This window comes from Hakea prostrata, chromosome 3 (assembly GCF_041222555.1).
Source record: "Hakea prostrata isolate BN-2017 chromosome 3, UWA_Hpros_2, whole genome shotgun sequence".
NCBI lineage: Eukaryota > Viridiplantae > Streptophyta > Magnoliopsida > Proteales > Proteaceae > Hakea > Hakea prostrata.
This window is the reverse complement of record NC_142602.1, coordinates 64697072-64715786: the sequence shown is the minus strand read 5'-3', so window position 1 is coordinate 64715786 and position 18715 is coordinate 64697072. Positions and strand designations below refer to the sequence as shown.

The 18715-nt window shown below is 38.1% G+C and overlaps 1 protein-coding gene across 1 annotated transcript in view; it reads right to left on the bottom strand.

Moving 5' to 3' along the window:
• LOC149022764 (putative triglyceride lipase) overlaps positions 1-12618 on the bottom strand; it is a 140173-nt gene extending 127555 nt beyond the window's left edge. The window contains exons 1-2 of the mRNA XM_089150700.1: positions 11990-12618; positions 11818-11876 (exon numbers count right to left, since the gene is read on the bottom strand). Of these exons, the coding sequence (XP_089006826.1) occupies positions 11818-11876; positions 11990-12322 (392 nt within the window). The 5' untranslated portion in view covers positions 12323-12618. The remainder of the gene's footprint in view (positions 1-11817; positions 11877-11989) is intronic.
• Between the last annotated feature and the right edge of the window lie 6097 nt (positions 12619-18715).

Sequence of the window (18715 nt, the reverse complement as noted above, 5' to 3'; positions counted from 1 at the left end):
AGGGTTCAACCAGTTTCAGTCCATTCCTTTAATAAAAGTCACTATTGTTGGTCGAAACCTGTGAAATACCCACCCCTATTTCGCAGCTTAGGTTTCAATCCTCCATTGGCTTTTTCCTTGATTTTTGTTGGTTTCTACCCCATTTTCTCCCTATTTACACAACTTGTTTGCCTTCAAACACCTCTTTTGCTCCTCTTTTGGGGATTTTGGGAGATTCTTACAAGGTCTATTCCAAACTTCCCAATTTTTTATGTTTAGTTCACACCATAAATAATCTTATATTGCTTTGAAATTAATATATGCTTATTCCAGGACTATCATCTATGATTGTGCATTGTTAAATTTTTTTTCTATTATTGCTACTATTTTTCTAATTTTCTGATTTTAAAAATTATTTTCTAAATTATGTATTTTGAGAAAATACATATGTATACATGATGTAAGGGCTCAAACTTAATATATGTGAGACACCATCACTTGATCTACGTTGTGATGGTGTTGAATTGAACTTATAGTTGTTAATTATTTATTTTAACTAATTGAAAATTATTAAAAAAAATTTAAATCATATACAAATTCATAAAAATACTACTTATTTTTTGTTTTAATTTTAAAATAGGAGAATATTAGTAGAAGCATGTATGTAATTTTTGGAGTTTTCGTAATGCTTTTCAAGATACTCAATGTGTATTTATTGTATCAGGCATATACTTTGAAAGATGTCAGACATTGCTTAGCCTCACTGAAGGCCACTAACAGTAGATAAGAAGAAGTCTAAGAGTAATTACCACAAAAAACAGATAGGAGGAGGTGGGGCCCCAAGATTAAAGGTTCATCTAGCCAAGGGAGATAGGAATGTCACAGGATGCCCCAAGGTGCCTATAGAGATCAAACAGGAATTAGCACAATACTTTTGAGAGGTGGAAAGGAAAAGAGGAAGGAGAAGAGATTACAAAGTGAGGAGTTCGAGGATGCTTGCTTAGATGACCTCCCAGAGCTAAGAAAGCAGGAGTTTAATCCAAAGGAACCAAGAGAGTACGGACTTGATCCTAACTCGGGAGGCAGCACAAATGAGGGGGGTCTATGATGATGAGTAGGGAGCAACAGAGGATCAATGATATGAAAACGCAATAGAAGGCCATGGGAGTAGGGTCGTCTAGAGAGCCAAAGTCTCTGGAGGCATACCCCAGCCTATAAGGAGGAGCTAAAGTGTCAGGGAGGAGCCACATATCCCACCCCCAGGGACTTCAGCACGGGGCCGAGCTTCATTAGCAGCAGCCATAGTTATAAATTTTGCAAAATTTTGCTGAGATTTCAATGTTTCAGCCCACACCGAAACCAAATGAGGGTCGAGATGAGAATGTATATTTCAGTCAAAATTTTTGAAATCTCATCACTACCATTTCATCGCAATAGACTTTACACTTATGATGTTTTCTTAAGATGGGTTGTTGATTTTATGAGCATGATGCTACCTACAAATGGGCACTGTCAGACTATACGGAGCATTATGGGTTTTAATGACATGGGCCGAGTACGTTCGCCATTCGCAAAGGCAGGCTTACGAGGCCAAAACGATGGAGCCACCACGGCACATCAGCTAATATTAGGTTATTCATAGGTGTGATGTATACTGTAAATTTGTAATTCATTCATATATTGTTATGTATATACATATTGTTTTAATCATGTAGTACTGAGTACTGACTTCTACAATTGTACTTGAGTACTTGTACATCAAATTTTAGTTCTTGCCTTTTTTGTTGCATTTTAATGAAGACCTTAGTGTTCTCTTGCATCATATCCACATTTATATTGGTTAAAATGCATGTTTCCAGACTTTGAGTTTCACCTACATAGCTGGGTATGTGCCAATCAAAAACACCACTTTAGGTTAGGTTTTAGGCAAAAATAACACTCCCAGTGTGTTTATTGGCCTCAAATTAAGCTGGCCACCATAAACCAGGCTAGAATAACCCTAAAAACCCACCAAGATGATGGGTCGAAATTGGGGGGGAGGGAGGATTCTGAAATTTCAGAATTTTGATCATCTCGGTAGGTACCGAACGAAATTTTGCACTTTGGCAGCAGGTATAGGTCCAAATATTCAGATTCTTTATAAAGATCCTACCTTACTTAGGAGGCCAAAGCATACATAGAAGAAGTTAAAGCACATGTGAGGGGATGTGAAGGGGAAAGTGGGGCTTTCTTTCTCCAAATGGGCTTCTACCACAGCATTTCAGCAAATATAGGATAGGGCCCTACTAGAGGGATATGTTTGAGGAGATTAGCACGGCTGGGAGTGGATGAGATCTACAATGTGTACCTACCTAAGCATAAAGAAGATCTAAATGACTACATTGCAGGATTGAAGCCTATATGGGCTCACTACGGGGTGACTGTTATGTGTAATGGTTTAACTGGTCACACTAGACAGTCCATCATCAATTTCATGTTAAATTGTGATGGGAGGATGGTGTTCCTCAAGTTGGTGGATGCGTGGTGGGTGCAAGATGCAAAATATGTATATAAGTTGTTAAAGGAAGTGTTGATGGAGGTTGGAGTGGATAATGTGATCCAAACTGTCACAATATAGAAGAAGACAACAGAGAACCCCAGGTATTAAATACATACTTCTACAAGTACTAATATTCTCCTATTCTTGGGTACACACATGCTTCATGCTTCTTGCTTTTTGCTTCTACTAAAAAGCTCTTATGGACATACTTTTCTAGATAGATATGAGCTCTTTCGGATTCCATGTGCTGCTTAATACATTGACCTCACACTGAAGGACATGGGTCAACGCAAGATTGCAAAGAAAGTGGTAGAACAAGCCCTACAAGTTAGCACATTCATTTATAACCATAGATATGCATGCCAAATTAATGAGGGACCGGTGTCAAGGTGACTTTGTGGCCAAGCATAACTAGATTTGCAACCTTTACCAAAAAAAAAACTAGATTTGCAACCAATTGGAGTTAGCATCAGGTCCATGTTTGCATCAGAACAGTAGTTTGACTGGGAGGGTTCTTCAATCCCAAGAGGACAACACAGAATATCATACTAAGTCACACCTTCTGAGGTAATGTGAGGATTGTAGTGAAGTTGTTTGAGCCTGTGGTCCATGTTAATAGAGGATGGTAGATCAACAAAAAAAAAAAACCAATTGTACCACACATATGGGTTGCAATTGATAGGATGAAGCAGCAGGTTCAAGTGGTCTACCCATAAGGAAATAAGAAAATCCTCAGCATCATCCAAAATAGATGGGAGAAGCAGCTGTAGCATCCAGTACATATGGTTGGTTAGTTACCTAGTAGACTTAATTTTCAAATTTACTATTATTATGTTGTTGGGCTTCTCAATCCTCACATTATTCCCTCTTATTATTGTCACTTGTTACTTGTCACTTGTCAGCATCTTATCTAACTCCCAAATACCACTACAAAGACATGTTTGGGATGAGGCCAGGGTTGATAAGTGTCGTCCAAGCTGTAGTGGAGAGAATGGAACCGAATCCATCCAAACAGGCAATCATCAACTTAGAGGTGAGGTTGTGATTTTTAAAGCACTAGTGACTTAGGTTTATTATTTCATTTCATAGTAAGTTACAAACCCAATCATTGTTTTTACTTTATATTAGATGAAGTCATTTTGGGGATTCCATTGGGACTTTCGGTTGACGGTCGCTTTGTGGCAATATCAGCATGGGAAACCAGCCTTAGAGGTAAGTTAATTCATTATATCCTATCTTTTAGTTAGTTACTTAAGTTATGTATCATGCTGAGTCTACAACCTTGCTAATTGAATTCCATATGTTTTTTGTAGCTGAATGGTGGCTACAATATAGGACCGACTCACCCAACTTATTTGTTATTGCATATAAAGTGCTCTCACGGGCATGCTTTGCCACTGAGAGTGAGCATAACTGGAGCACTTTCAACCTCATCTATTCAAAGAGGCACAACCGATTGGGTGTGAGGCCTCCAGAGGACCTTGTCTACATGCATTATAATATGAGACTAAGGGAGGATCATATTAAACAAGGGATGGACAAAGATAATAACATGATCAAGTTGTTTGACATCTTTGAGGTAGAGAATGATGATTAGAACCCCATATATGAGTGGGTCAGGGACAGAGGAGAGTCATTGTTGGATGAGGAGGAAGGTTGTTCTAGTAGACATATTGTACATTAGATGGTGGCTGATGTGGATGACTTCTTAGCCTAGGAGGGGGGGAGTACATACACAGCCTACCCGTCCATTCATGCCACACCCAGGTGCATTTATGAACAGTGAAGATAACCTAGAGTTTTCTTGGGCCAGCCGAGGATGATGATAATGACGATGACGATGATGATAGTTGTTGAAGTATATGCAAGTCTGGACTATTTTACTGTTCACGTGAACAGTAAAAGCTGCATAGTTTCTATTTCTAATGTAGGAGTCTTGCTACATAAGTTTTGGGAGTTTTTAGAAAGCATAGTTTCTATTTTGGTGGTAGTTTCTATTTTCAGAATTTTCTATTTTAAGAGGTAGGAAGTTACTAAAGTTGTAATTTTTTGTTTCCTTTTTCTAGAGGACAATTACTTGTCTCTCAAGTTGTATTAGATTCATTAGAAGCTATAAATAAAAGGGTTCTGTGATTCTAGACTCTTAAGCAAGAATCACAGGCCTCTTCTACTTGTTCTTCATCTCTCTTCTCTTCTTCTTCTTCTTCTTCTTCTTCTCTCTTTTCTTTGTTCTAGTTCAGCTGTTGTTTTGATTATTTAATGCTTGTTTTCTAACATGGCATCAGAGCAAGTTTAATCAACCTAGGGACTATTTTCTCTCTCTTGGCTACCCAGTTTTTTTTTCCTTTTTCTTATCTAGGGTAGCCCCAACCTTCGCTGCAGTAATTGTGAATGGCTGTCCTTCTTCTTTGACTTTTGAAGCACCAAGTATCTATGTATTAATACTACAAAAAGGCCCCAAGCTTTCCGAGGATATGTCTACCTATTTGATTCAATTGAGGCTGCTACTACCCTGTCTTTTTGTGCAAATTTGAAGTTCAATTTGCACTATACTGATGTCTTGGGATTCCTCTTGATTCTTGCAAAGATATGCACATAATTCGGATCGCAAGACCTAAAATCAAGTTTAGCCTTTTTTTTATCTAATACTTCTACAAAGACCTAGAGGACTACTTTTCCTTCATATCGAGATCTGTTAGAGTTTCAAATCTAGCAGAAGTTTGCTGCTATGGTTCGAGATCTGATATTATTTGCTACTGCAACAACTGTTATTGCACTTCTTCTGAGTGGATTGCTGCAGCAACTACTGCAATTATGAGATTCCAAGTTGGTTCAGTAATTTTTCTCCTCCCTGTTTGAGGGTTAGTGGTGGTCCAGAATTATTTTTTTCCCCCCTGGTGAACAAGACTTTGTCCTGTGAGACGATTTACTGCTGCTTGATCAGCTTTATTGGTGAATAATACACTGCTCTGTGGCTGCTACTTTTCCTTCTTGGGTTTCTTTTGTGCTCATACTTTAAGATGCTTGTCACTGGTCATAATTAATTGTCCACGTGTAATGCTACACATGAGGGGGAGAATGGTATCTTATTCTATATCTACTCAAGATGTGCTGATGGATATTATTTGTGAAGATCTTTGTCCTCAATTTATGGCATTCTACAACAATATCATTACCTATCTTTACCTATATTGTCATTTACCTAACTACTTGATCCGTAGTAACCCATTCTACCTTACCTACTTGGTCCGCAGTAACCTACATCGTCTTTTACTTTACCTACTTGATCCGCAATAACCCATATTGTCTTTTCCCTTACTTACTTGGTCCATAGTAACTCATACTGTCTTTTACTTACCTATTTGGTCCGTAGTAACCCATACTACCTTACCTACTTGGTCCACAGTAACCTATACTGTTTTTTACCTACCTACTTGGTCCACAGTATTTAATATTGCCTTTTACCTACCCATACTTTACCTATTACTTGCTTTCTTGTGAAGCATTTATATGGTCATTGGAGTTGCATTTTTGAAGATTTAGCGTGGATGTTTCTCCCTACTACCGGCATTATGTGGATAGTACTTTTTGCCTACATACTACTTGGCTTCTTGCAAAGCATTTATATGGACTTTGGAATTACAATTTTGAAGATTTAGTGTGGATATTTCTCCCTACTACCGGCGTTATGTGGATAATGTCTTTGATCCTGCTATACTTATGGACTTTGTTCGTCTTCAACATCATCGATTGTTTTCATTATTGGATGGTTCTTTCGACATGAAGAATTAAAGTTTTTTTTAAGTTGGTGTTGATTATCTCCTGAGTGAAGTTTTCTCGGTGTTTATTGACGTTTGCCATTGCTACACGATTCAAGATTGGTGCTACCTTTCAAGTTTATTCTTATTGTGCAAGCTGAAGTTTTCATTGTGTACACTCCAGCTTGAGGGGGAGTGTTGAAGTATATGCAAGTCTGGACTATTTTACTGTTCACGTGAACAGTAAAAACTGCATAGTTTCTATTTCTAATGTAGGAGTCTTGCTACATAAGTTTTAGGAGTTTTTAGAAAGCATAGTTTCTATTTTGGTGGTAGTTTCTATTTTCAGAATTTTCTATTTTAGGAGCTAGGAAGTTACTAAAGTTGTAATTTTTTGTTTCCTTTTTCTAGAGGACAATCACTTGTCTCTCAAGTTGTATTAGATTCATTAGAAGCTATAAATAAAATGGTTATGTGATTCTACTAGACTCTTAAGCAAGAATCACAGGCCTCTTCTACTTGTTCTTCATCTCTCTTCTCTTCTTCTTCTTCTCTCTTTTCTTTGTTCTAGTTCAGCTGTTGTTTTGATTATTTAATGCTTGTTTTCTAACAATAATGATCATGGTGGTATTGGGGCACCAGTCGAACGTGGGCCCGGCAGCAGCCGCAAAGCTAGTTCTCAGTCCCAGACGAAGTGTGATGCTCCATCTAGACCCAGCAGCAATCGCACTGCGAGTTCTCAGGCACAGCATAAGGAGGTAGCATCATAGACATCGACACCCACAAGGGAGAGTCAACTTCATCCGATTCAGCCTGTACCACAAGAATAACCAGCATGGACATATAGTTGTCACAGCAAAGGTAGTCGCAGATGTGAACCTTCTAAGGATAGTTCTCAGATGGATGTGGCAGCTTCATAGGCTCTATGGATCCATGAGCTTGGATCAGTCTACTAAAGGATTTGGATATTACAGTGGCATGGAGAGTGTCAAGTCTGCAGCTGCACCACCATACAAAGCGTCCTATGGATATAGAAATGATCCCTATGGATATGGCGGAGCTTCATCAGCATATGGTGGAGTTGGGGGGTCTACTTATTCTTCTAATGATGGCAACACTACGCAGTCAGCAAATGGGTATGGATAATATAGTGATGGAGTGATACTGCAGGCAGCCTGCGCACAGTTGGCGTCTTTGGAGTTCCATCAGTACCAGTTCCAGTACTAATAGTACCATCACAGCCATTTGGCCCAATTTCGAGAGCAGGTGTCATAGGGAGCATCTTCCCTTATAACACATTTCCTAAGATAGAATATCTACGTTATGTGGATGATTCCATCAATAAAAATACAGTGTCTCAATACATGGATAACTTCATGAAGAACATGTCATCGCCAGCTTTCATCCAACACCCGGAATACTACTACGAACAGCAGATGGATGGATCCACCAGTTCCAAGCAGGCACTTAACATGGAACATTGTAGTTGCTAGCTGGTCATTGCCTTTTTATTGACTTGTTCTATATGTAACAATTCTATCAAACAATCCATATATGTTGTTGAATCTATGCCTCTATGCAATACAGTTTGTACTCCTTGGAACAAGTCATTTGTTAGTATACTTGAATGATAATTTTTTAATGGTTTTGTTGGCAAACTATTGGTTCCATTGTGTTTATTATGCTTAAAATAGATAAGAGGTTAGAAAGAAATGGAGGCCATATAAACCCCAAAATCTAGGGTCGAAACCTTGCTTGAAAAGTACCAGGTTTTGACCGAAATTTCAGTCAAAACCTGAAAATTTTGGTTTTTGGCTAGGTCAAAACTGAAACTGCAATCCTTGACTCCAATCAATTCACCTTCAACAATGTTTATTCAATAATCCATAAGCCACCTTATTTACAAATGTGGAACCATATTTATAGCCTTACATTGAAGGATTCCTACTACGACTCAAATTGGAAAACAAAACAAAACAAACTAGGACTTCTACTATACTTATGACTTCGATTCTACTAAAGACTCTCACTTATCTCAACCTAGAATCATTCAAAGTACACAATAAGAGTAGGACTAGTTTTGCTACATCCATTTTAGCATCCTTCTTTTTGCTACATTAAGTTTATCCAAATGCTTCCTAACAATCCAACACTTTGCACCATACAATACAGCTGGTCGTATGACGATCCTATAGAATTTTCCTTTGAGCTAGAAGGGAATACGCCAGCTAGAAGGGAATACGCCTATTGACAAAAAACCCCAAATGCACTTCCACTTCATTGACCCTATTTCAATCTTTACGACGTCATCATCCATATCACATTTTTTGTTTATGATATGATGATTGAGACAAAGAATCAAAAATAATCGCTTTGCTGAATCTTCTTGTCAAGTCTCACCATGACATCATTCCTCACCTTATCCTTCCTAGTTTTGCCACATGTACATTTTAGCATTCTGCTTTTTGCTACAGTGAGTTTATCTATATAATGCTTCTTAACAATCCAATACTCGCACCATACAACACAACTGGTCGAATGACGATCCTAGAATTTTCCTTTGAGCTTTAAGGGAATATGCGGATCACACAAGACCCCGAATGCACTTCCACTTCATCAACCCTATTTTAATCTTTTTGACACCATCTTCCATATTAACCTTTTTTTTTTAATTTATGATTGAGCTAAGGTACCAAAAATAATCTCTTTGTGGAATCTTCCCGTCAAGTCTCACCACCACATCATCCATCTGATGATCAAAGCTACACACTAGAAATTCTATATTCATTCTACTTAGTTTAAAGCCTTTTAATTCCAAAGTTGCTCTCTAAGATTCTAACTTGGTATAAATCCTTACTTGTGTCTCATCTATCAAAACAACACCATCAGCAAAACGTATACACCAAGGAAACTCATCTTGAATGTCTTTAGTTATATTATCCATCACACGTACAAATAAATATGGACTTAAAGCTGATCCTTTATGTACCCCTATTGTAATCAAAAATTCTCTACCTTGTCCACCCATTGTTCTTTCACTTGTCACTAAACCATCCTACCTATCTTTAATTATACCCACATACTTACAACATTTCTTTTCTCTAGTACTTGCTAAATTAAACTCTAGGGATCCATTATAAGCCTTTTTAGGTCAATAAAGGCCATATGAAGATCTTTCTTACACTCTCTATATCTTTCCATAAGTCTCCTAATAATAGCTTCCATTATAGATCGTTTGGCACCAAATTGGTTCTTTATAATAGTGGTTTCTTATCTCAAATGGGTTTCAATTACTCTCTCCCATAATCTAATAGTATGACTCATCAATTTTATTTCTCTATAGTAATCACAGCTTTGAGCATCTCATTATTTTCATAAATTAGGACCAAGATGGTGCTCCTCCATACATCTGACAGTTTCCTTATGCTATCTTTTAAACAACTTTGTCGACCAAATAACCCATAGGTTCCCAAGCTCTTCCGTATTTCCATTGGGATTTCACTTGGATCTTGTGTGTTGCCTATTTTCATCTTCCTTAGAGCTTCTTTTACTTCAGACCTTATAATTCTCCGTCTAAATATTCGAAAATTGGTGATATGGTCAAATTACGTAATCATTCAAGTCATAGAAACCTAAAGTATGATCATTTAGTAGGCTAAAGAAATAACTGTCTCATTTCTTTTTAATGTCCCCATCACGTCCTAGTACTTTACCATCTTCAATTTTAATACATCTAACATGGTTTAGATCTCTACTCTTCTTGTCCCTTATTTCAGTTATCTTATAAATAGTTTTTTTCCCTTTCTTTGTGTCTAGCTTATTATATAAACCTTCTTACTTCCGCTCTCTAGCTTTTCCCACAAATTTTTTAACTTCATTTTTAGCCAACTTATAACTTTGTATATCCTCTACATCTTCAGTCCTTTGCCATGTCTTAAGCTAGCTTCCTATTCTTACTGCTTGAACCTCACCATCCCACCACTAAGTCTTGCTATAAAAATGTTGCTTTCTTTTTTATTCACCTATGACATCTTTAGCCACCTTCCTACTACATGTAATTGTCCCATTTCACATCTTACTAGTGACCCCCTCAAATTCCCAGTTTCCTTGTTTAACTACTTCATTAGTGAAGGATTTTAAGCAATCTCCTTTTAAATTCCACCACTTTATCCTAGGATAGTTAACCTCACACCTTTTATGAGTTTGTGGAATGAAGCACACATCCGACACCACTAGTCTATATTGTGTGGTTAAGCTTTCCCCTAGTATCACCTTGCAATCTAGCACAACAACCTATCCGACCTTCTAACTAGGAAAAAAAATTATGTCTTCTACAATCTCCACTTTTGAAGGCAATTAAATGAACTTAAACACTATTAAAAAAAAACTATACCAGGCACAAAGACAAGGGGCAAAATTCACATTAATAAAATTAAGCAGATGAAAAGGGAAAGAAAAAATAAATAATTGCACTACAAATGCACATGTTTGGACTCCCTCCCCAATTTTTCAATGCATTTCACAATATTATTGTTAAGTCTCATTAGATAACACATCGAGTAAGCTTTTGTGATAACACGTAATTGAGATGCTTCAACAAATTTGTACTATGCTAAAATTAATGCATCTGATACAATATGATATTGGATATTAGGATCAAGTTGATCACACTCAAAAGATAAAACTTTTCTAGCTCCCCGAGAATTCCTTACTTTAAAACCCTTCAGCATATTTGGTGCATGTTGGGGAAAGCTTCAGAAACTGGCTTCTCAATGATTAAAAGGAGAGCATAACATGATCGCTTGTTTTGGAACCTCTTCCATTGTGCATGCAAGAAGCTTAGACACTTGACAGGGAGTTGTGCTGAGCCTCTCATCCATTAGGCCATAAAATTCCCATCTTAATCATCCATTTAGATATGCCTTTTACTCATTGGGAAGTGAAACTCAAACCCAGTAGCAGAAGCTTAGAAGCTTACTCCATATACACACTCAAGAACCTTCAAGAGATCAAGAAAACCCTCATACACAATAAGACAGCAACCATGTGTTCCCGTTCAAGTAAGATATATGGGTTCTACCTATATTTCTGAAGGGATTACACCGACCACTGGAGGAATTGACCTTGGTTTCCTGCCCTAGAGAACCCAAATGCAGGAAACCATTCCTGCTCAAATGACTACTTTTGTCCCAAATGACGCTCATCTCGTCATAAATGATAAGTAAAGATCGAGGGGAGCTAGAAAGGAATGGAGTCTGAAATTACATGGGGTATGTAACATTAATCTGGCTCCAAATTTTGATCATGTGCAAATCAAAACCATATTATATCATCAGACAATGGTAACAGCGGCCTCAGTCCATAATGTGGCACATAAAGGTGAACCACATAAGACTGCATTTAAAAGTTGAATGGACAATGACAATTACATGAAGCTAAACAGTTTTAAAAAAATAAAAAATAAATGAATGGGGTAAAAATTTGCAATGAAAGCATAAAGCAAGAAGTCCACAGGAGGTAGTTAGCAATAATATTTCTTACTCAGATAGAAATACAGTCCGACAGTCAGCAGCATCGACTTCTCTCTTTCCAACATTTTCCTGCACCAAATGAACATGAAAGCTCAAAAATAAGTATCAAATAAGTATCTTCCTAAAGAAAACCGAACTTCAAGAGATTGGTGTTAAAAGGATCAGGTACAGTAAACACTTACAGGTGGGCTGGTGTAGGCTTCAAAGGCGAACCCAGCAAGTATAACAGCAAGATTGATATCAAAAGAAGGCCGTTCAATCTCTTCCTCAACCGAAGATTCCTGTAAAACATCCGAATTCGGCGTACAGAAGCAACGTATTAAATTCTTACCATCTCTCCGCCTGTGTTTCAGCTCCAAAACCCTAACTTTCTCTGGTACCCCAGTGTAGAACAAATTGGCAAGTGAACTAAAGGTAGGATTCCTGAGATTCAGAACAAGCTTATTAGAAGGGGAGCAGAAACAGTGGAACCTATAAACTGGGTTTTGGTAATTTCCGAGCAAAGACATGGCCATCAACTTGTAAAGAAACTGAATAAACAAAGTGTTGCCACTGCAGTTCTGCTTGGCAGTTTGAGAAATTTTTCAGAGGACAAGATGTATTCCTCTGTTCCTGGTGGATTTTCTGGAAGTTATAATTGATCAGCAGTCGTTAAACATTTTTCTGTTCTTCACGTAAACAAGAAAGAAGCTGCGAGAAAGCTGTGGGACCACCATTATCGAGAACAGATTTTAACAGGAAAATTTTTCTCTTAAATGAACACCCTACACACCGCATGCTTAACGGTCTATATTGTGCTAAATGCTATCCCGTTTCACTGCCACTCTCCAACGGTCTTTTTGCTTTTTCTTTTTTTTGCAGTTTAAAGATTTAAAGATTAAAGAAAAGAAAATTCATTCAGTGTGGCATTGTTTGTGTGATAAAAACCTGAAAAGGATAAACATGTGAGACTAATGTAGGGAGGTGGGAGAATTAAAGAAAATAAAAGAATTTTGTGAAAAAGTACAAATGCGGATCATTTGTTAATATAGTGTTTTTTTTTTTTAAACTGAAGTTCATCCGGGACAGCTTATGCACCTTGATTACATCCTCAGGGGAGAGACAGTATCTGCAAGGATCGAATACATGACCTCTCTACTAAGAAGTAAGGATCTCTACCACTCTACAAATCCTGCATTGGCTAGTATGCTTGCAATATTTTTAATCTCATCCATTTTCAAAGTCTCATAAATTATATGAAATTTTGTGAAAATATGAGAAAAATAACAAAAGTATGAATCACATTTGATCCATTTCTACAAAATCATTTCTTTTCTTTTTCTTTCACTACTATATGGGTCTTATATATTTATTTTTTCTACATTTTTTTTCCACCCCACCACTTATGCACTGAATAAGGCAGAAAAAGTTTCAAAAAGTAAATTTTTTTATAAAATCGCAAAATATGGTTTATTGGTTCAATAGGACTAGAAGATAAACAGGCAAGCTTCCTTAAATTAAAGAAATTTGTCTGCTGATGTGACATGTTATTTTTTCTACCTTTTTCGAAAAAGTATAGGACACAATAAAAGTATGACTTACATTTGAAACAATTTCACAAAATCTTTTTTTTTCTTATTTTATTCTCTCACATCTACTACATATGAGTCTCACATGTTTATTTTTCCATCTTCTACAAACAAAAAATTGTCTTTAGTCCAACTTTAAAAAGGAGTGGGGTGAAAAAAGTAAGATTTCATGCTAACAAATAGAGTTCTTTAAATTGAGGAAGTTTTTCTGCCGACTTTCCAACCATTTGAATCAAACAAACCATACCTTAAAATTTTATAAAAAAATTTACTTTTTCTACCCCTTTTTTCGCCCCACTTCAGATTCTTTCAAACAAACGATATTTATATATTTAGTTGAGAAAATTATGCATGGATACTCTTATACTCTCTCAATGTAGAGTGGGTGGTATCATCCAAAGAAATGATAAAAGAACAAACCCAAAGTCAAAAGCTTTCACGAAAGCATGATAGACGGAACAATTTTCCTATGAAGTCTTACTGTAGCAATTTAATATCATCGGTAAAAGTGGATCCTGTGTGTTAAGTGAATGCATAATCTCAATATGAGATTATAATCTTGTATTTATAGAATGTAATTTTAAACTTTACGATATGAGAAAAGAATGCTAATATACTATACTCTAATACCCTCCCGCAAAGTCAAGGGGTCCTTCAAGAACCTTGAGTTTGGAGCATAGAACACCAAAACGTGCAGAGGATAGAGGTTTAGTGAGGATATCAGCAAGCTGGTCAGTAGTAGAGACATAGCGAACACAAAGATCTTGCTTGGCAACTTTGTCACGAACAAAGTGAAAATCAACATCAATATGCTTCATGCAAGCATGAAAGATAGGGTTTGCAGACAAATAGGTTGCACCAATATTATCACACCATAAAATCGGAGGAGAAACTTGAGAAATTCCCAATTCCCCAAGAAGAGACTGAATCCAAGTAAGCTCAGTGGTAGCAAGAGCTAAAGCTCGATATTCACTCTCAGTGCTAGAACGAGCAACAGTAGTCTGCTTCTTAGATTGCCAAGAAATCAGATTGGAGCCCAGGAAAATAAGATAACCACTTTGTGATTTTGATCAACAGAGCAACCCGCCCAATCAGCATCAGAATAGGCTGCTAAAGTGGTAGAAGAAGATGGTGTGAGATGAAGACCAACCAAAATAGTACCCTTCATGTAACGGAACAATCTTTTAAGAGCAACCCAATGAACCTCTTGTGGAGATGCCAAAAATTGACATAGTTTATTCACCACATATGATAAATCAAGGCGAGTAATGGTCACATATTGAAGGCCACCAACTAAACTCCGATATAGGGTGGGATCAGCCAGCGGTTTATCCGAGACATCAGATAAGGGAATAGAGGAGGACATAGGGGTAGAAATAGGCTTCGCATCTAATAAGCCAGCTCGACCCAGAAGAGTAGTGATATATTTTTGTTGTGATAAGAGAATCCCAGTTTTGAAGAGGAATGAGCTCAACTCCCAAAAAATACCAAGCGGGGCCTAAGTCTTTGAGAGCAAACTCAAAAGACAAAGTGAGAATAAAGCATCAATAGTATGCAACAACGGCCCAGTGATAAGTATATCATCAACATAAACAAGGACATACAATGGTGTTGTAGGGATGATGCCGAATGAACAATGATGAATCAGTTTTAGAACCTTCAAAGCCATGTTGGATAAGAAAAGTACTAAGGCGCTGAAACCATGCCCTAGGCACCTGTTTGAGACCACAGAGAGATTTCTATAGTTTGCAAACTTATGTAGGATAGCGGGAGTCCACATACCCTAGTGGCTGGTGCATATAGACTTCTTCAGTGAGTGTACCATTTAGAAAAGCATTGTTGACATCAAGCTGTCGAAGAGGCCATTTGGAAGAGACAGCCAACGCAAGAATTATGCGAATGGTGGTGGGTTTGACCACAGGACTGAAAGTTTCATCATAGTCCAACCCATATTCCTGCGTATATCCTTTAGCCACTAAACGAGCCTTGTGACGTTCTATGATCCCATCAACCTTATGTTTATCACGATAAAGCCACTTACACCTGATCAGGCGACGATCTAGTGGTGGAGGGGTAAGAACCCAAGTGTGATTGGATAAAAGAGCATTAAACTTAGAATCCATGGCATTGCGCCAGACAAGGGACTTTGAGGCCTGACTATAACAAGTGGGTTCTTCCTCAGAAGAGATTTGAGAAAGAAGGGCTATTGGAACTGGGTACTGAGAAGCATAGTAACTCTTAGGTATTTTGAGAAGGCGGGTCCCATCCATAGAATGAGTCACCACAGGGTGAGTGGAAGTTACATTAGTATGAGAACGTATAGGCCTAGACAAAGAACTTGTAGCTAATCCATTTGAAGGAAAAGCATCATTAAGAGAAACAGTCCTTGTTGAATGTTCAATTACAGTCCCTGTATTAGTTACAACTTTAGGACCAAAAAGAGAAGGCCCATTAACAAAATCAATAAGATTTGAATCAAGCCCATCAGTCAATGCATCAGTAAGAGGCCCAGTTGTGTTCTCTGCAGGACATGGGAGTGGCGAATGCACTAGCCCAGCAGAAGCTCTTGAAGGAACCAAAAGAGAATCACAAACAACATCATTTACAGCTGCAGCATTTTGTGATAGAGGACCTGGCACAGCCTCAAAATGTGCAGGAACAGCAGCAGCCGAAAGGTGGTCCATAAAAGCTGAAGCAGAATGTGAGAAGTCCACTTGGTGTAAACTAGAATCAGGAACTACATCATGTGTGGGAGCTGCAGAGTTTTCAGGGACAGCAGCCATTGAAACTTCTCTCAGAAATTGTGATTCAGGAACATTAGCTACTGAATGGTCTTGCATAACACTGGGTGCAGGTGATGGTGCTTCAGACAGCTCTCTCAGTAGATGGGATTCAGTAACAGTAGTATGTGTATTCCCATGTGAAGAGTGAACAGCAGATGAGCCAGTATGAGAAGCTGATGTGAAAAATGGATGTGCAGGTAATGAAGGACAAGAAACATATAAAGGAGATTGTGATAAGGGAGAAGGGGAAACAACAGAAGGCATTGAACGAAATGGAAAAGAAGATTCATCAAATATAACATGACGAAAAATGACAACCTTTCCAGTAGCCAAAGACAAACATTTATACCCATGATGTTTAGGGCTGTAGCCAAGGAAAACAGAGGCAGAAGACTTGAAATCAAGTTTATGCGTATGAAAAGGTCTTAAGAATGGAAAACAACTACAGCCAAAAACTTTACGAAATGTATAGTCAGGATGGCGATTAAAGAGCTTATGAAAAGGAGTGTTAGAAGCTAAAGCAGTAGTAGGCAAACGATTAATAAGGAAGACAGCAGTAGAGAAAGCCTCAGACCAAAACTTTAATGGTAAACCAAAATGTGCAAGTAAAGAAAGACCCATTTCCATTATATGACGATGTTTACGTTCGACCCGGCCATTTTGTTCAGAGGTGTGAGGACATGAAAGGCGATGAAGAATACCACAAGACTGTAAAAAGGTAGTAAAACTGCGAAATTCCCCTCCCCAATCAGATTGAAAACTCTTAAGAAAACAAGAAAATTGATTTTCAACTAGAGCTTTAAAAATTTGAAAAACTTGAAGAGCATCAGACTTTTTAGTAATGGTGTAGAGCCATGTAAAACGGGTAAAGTTATCCACAAATGAAACATAATAACGATGGCCTTCAATGGAAAGAACAGTGGAGGGTCCCCACAAGTCAGAATAGACCAATTGAAGAGGGGCTGTAGTAGTAGTAGAACAAGATTTAAAAGGTAACTTATGAGATTTACCAAGCCGACAGGAAGAGCAAATTGAAGAAGAACAAGAACCAGAAGAAGGAAGATGAAAGGTATGTATCATACGATTAACAACAGGAAAACTAGCATGACCCATCCGAAAATGCCAAACATCAGGAGTAACACATGTACTAAAGAAAGCTTTAACATAATTATTATGCAACATCACAGGAAGTGTGTAAACACCATTATTAGCAGGACCTCTGAGAAGGACCTGGCCCGAGCACCGATCCTTAATAACAAAACCACAAGCATCAAATTGAAGCACAACATCATTATCACAAGCAAAACGATGCACAGATAATAAATTGTGAGCAGTAGTAGGTACATGCAAAACATTAGCAAGATGAAAATTATTGCCATTCTCATAGAAGGAAAAAGAACCAGTATGAGATATGTGCAGACCTGAACCATTGCCAAGACGAACAGATTCAGTACCAAGATACTCGGTAGGTGAACTGAGAGCACCCAGATCGGATGTTATGTGGTGAGAGGCTCCAGAATCGGGTATCCAATGCATTATTCCTCGATTTGCAGTAGCAACATTAGCCCTTGGAGAGAAGGAAGCAAAACCAGAAGCATATCGTTGAAGATGGAAACAGGTTTTCGCAGTACGACCTGATCGATCTAGATTTGGCAAAATAAAGAGGCACTATGGTGTCCTCCATGACGACCACCAGAAGAAGCAAAACAGCCACCAAAATGGCCTTCAGAAAAAAACGAGGATTACTACCACGAGAAAAAGAACCACCACGATTGAAGCTCCCACGAGATGTAGTAGCCACTTGAGCAGTAATATTGGTGAGATCTTGTAAAGTAGAGGATAACCGCAGTTCTTCACAAGAAAGAAGACCATAAAGATCTGAAATCTTGATTGGAGAGTTTCGAGTCGTTACATATGTCACGAAGGCTTGATATTCAGAGCTTAATCCTCCAAGAATATACAACACCAGATCCGAATCAAGTACTGGTTGGGATGCAAGAGCTAGGGCATCAGCAACCTTTTTGATTTTGAGTAAGTAATCGGCCATAAAGTCAGAACCCTTCTTCACTTGATGGAGTTGCATATGTAACTGCATAATCCGTGCTTGAGAAGACGAAGCAAAGGCAGAGGATAGCGCAGCCCAAACCTCAGCAGAGGTGCGAAGACCAACAACTTGGGAATGAACAAACTCTGTGAAACTAGAGAGAATTCAGCTTAGAAGTGTTTGATCTTGATACTGCCAGGCAAGAAATTCGGGATTTGCAGTAGGTGAAGCCGATTCAGGATGTAAGAATGGAGGAGGCATGAGTTTGGTACCATCGATGAGTGATAATTTTCAGAGGTTAAGCAAATCGTGAGAAAGTGATGAATGTTCGAGATTCCCAGCGAAGAACAGTGAGCAGAAGGCAATTCCATGGATGGAGCAGAAGTAACTGAATCGGAAGCCATTGATAGGGCAAAAAGCAAGAACCGTAGAAAAAATCAAGAAAGGAGGAGAGAGAAAAGAGCGTAGGTGAGCAAAAGAAAATAATATCTCAGCAGCGAACCTTTGGGAATG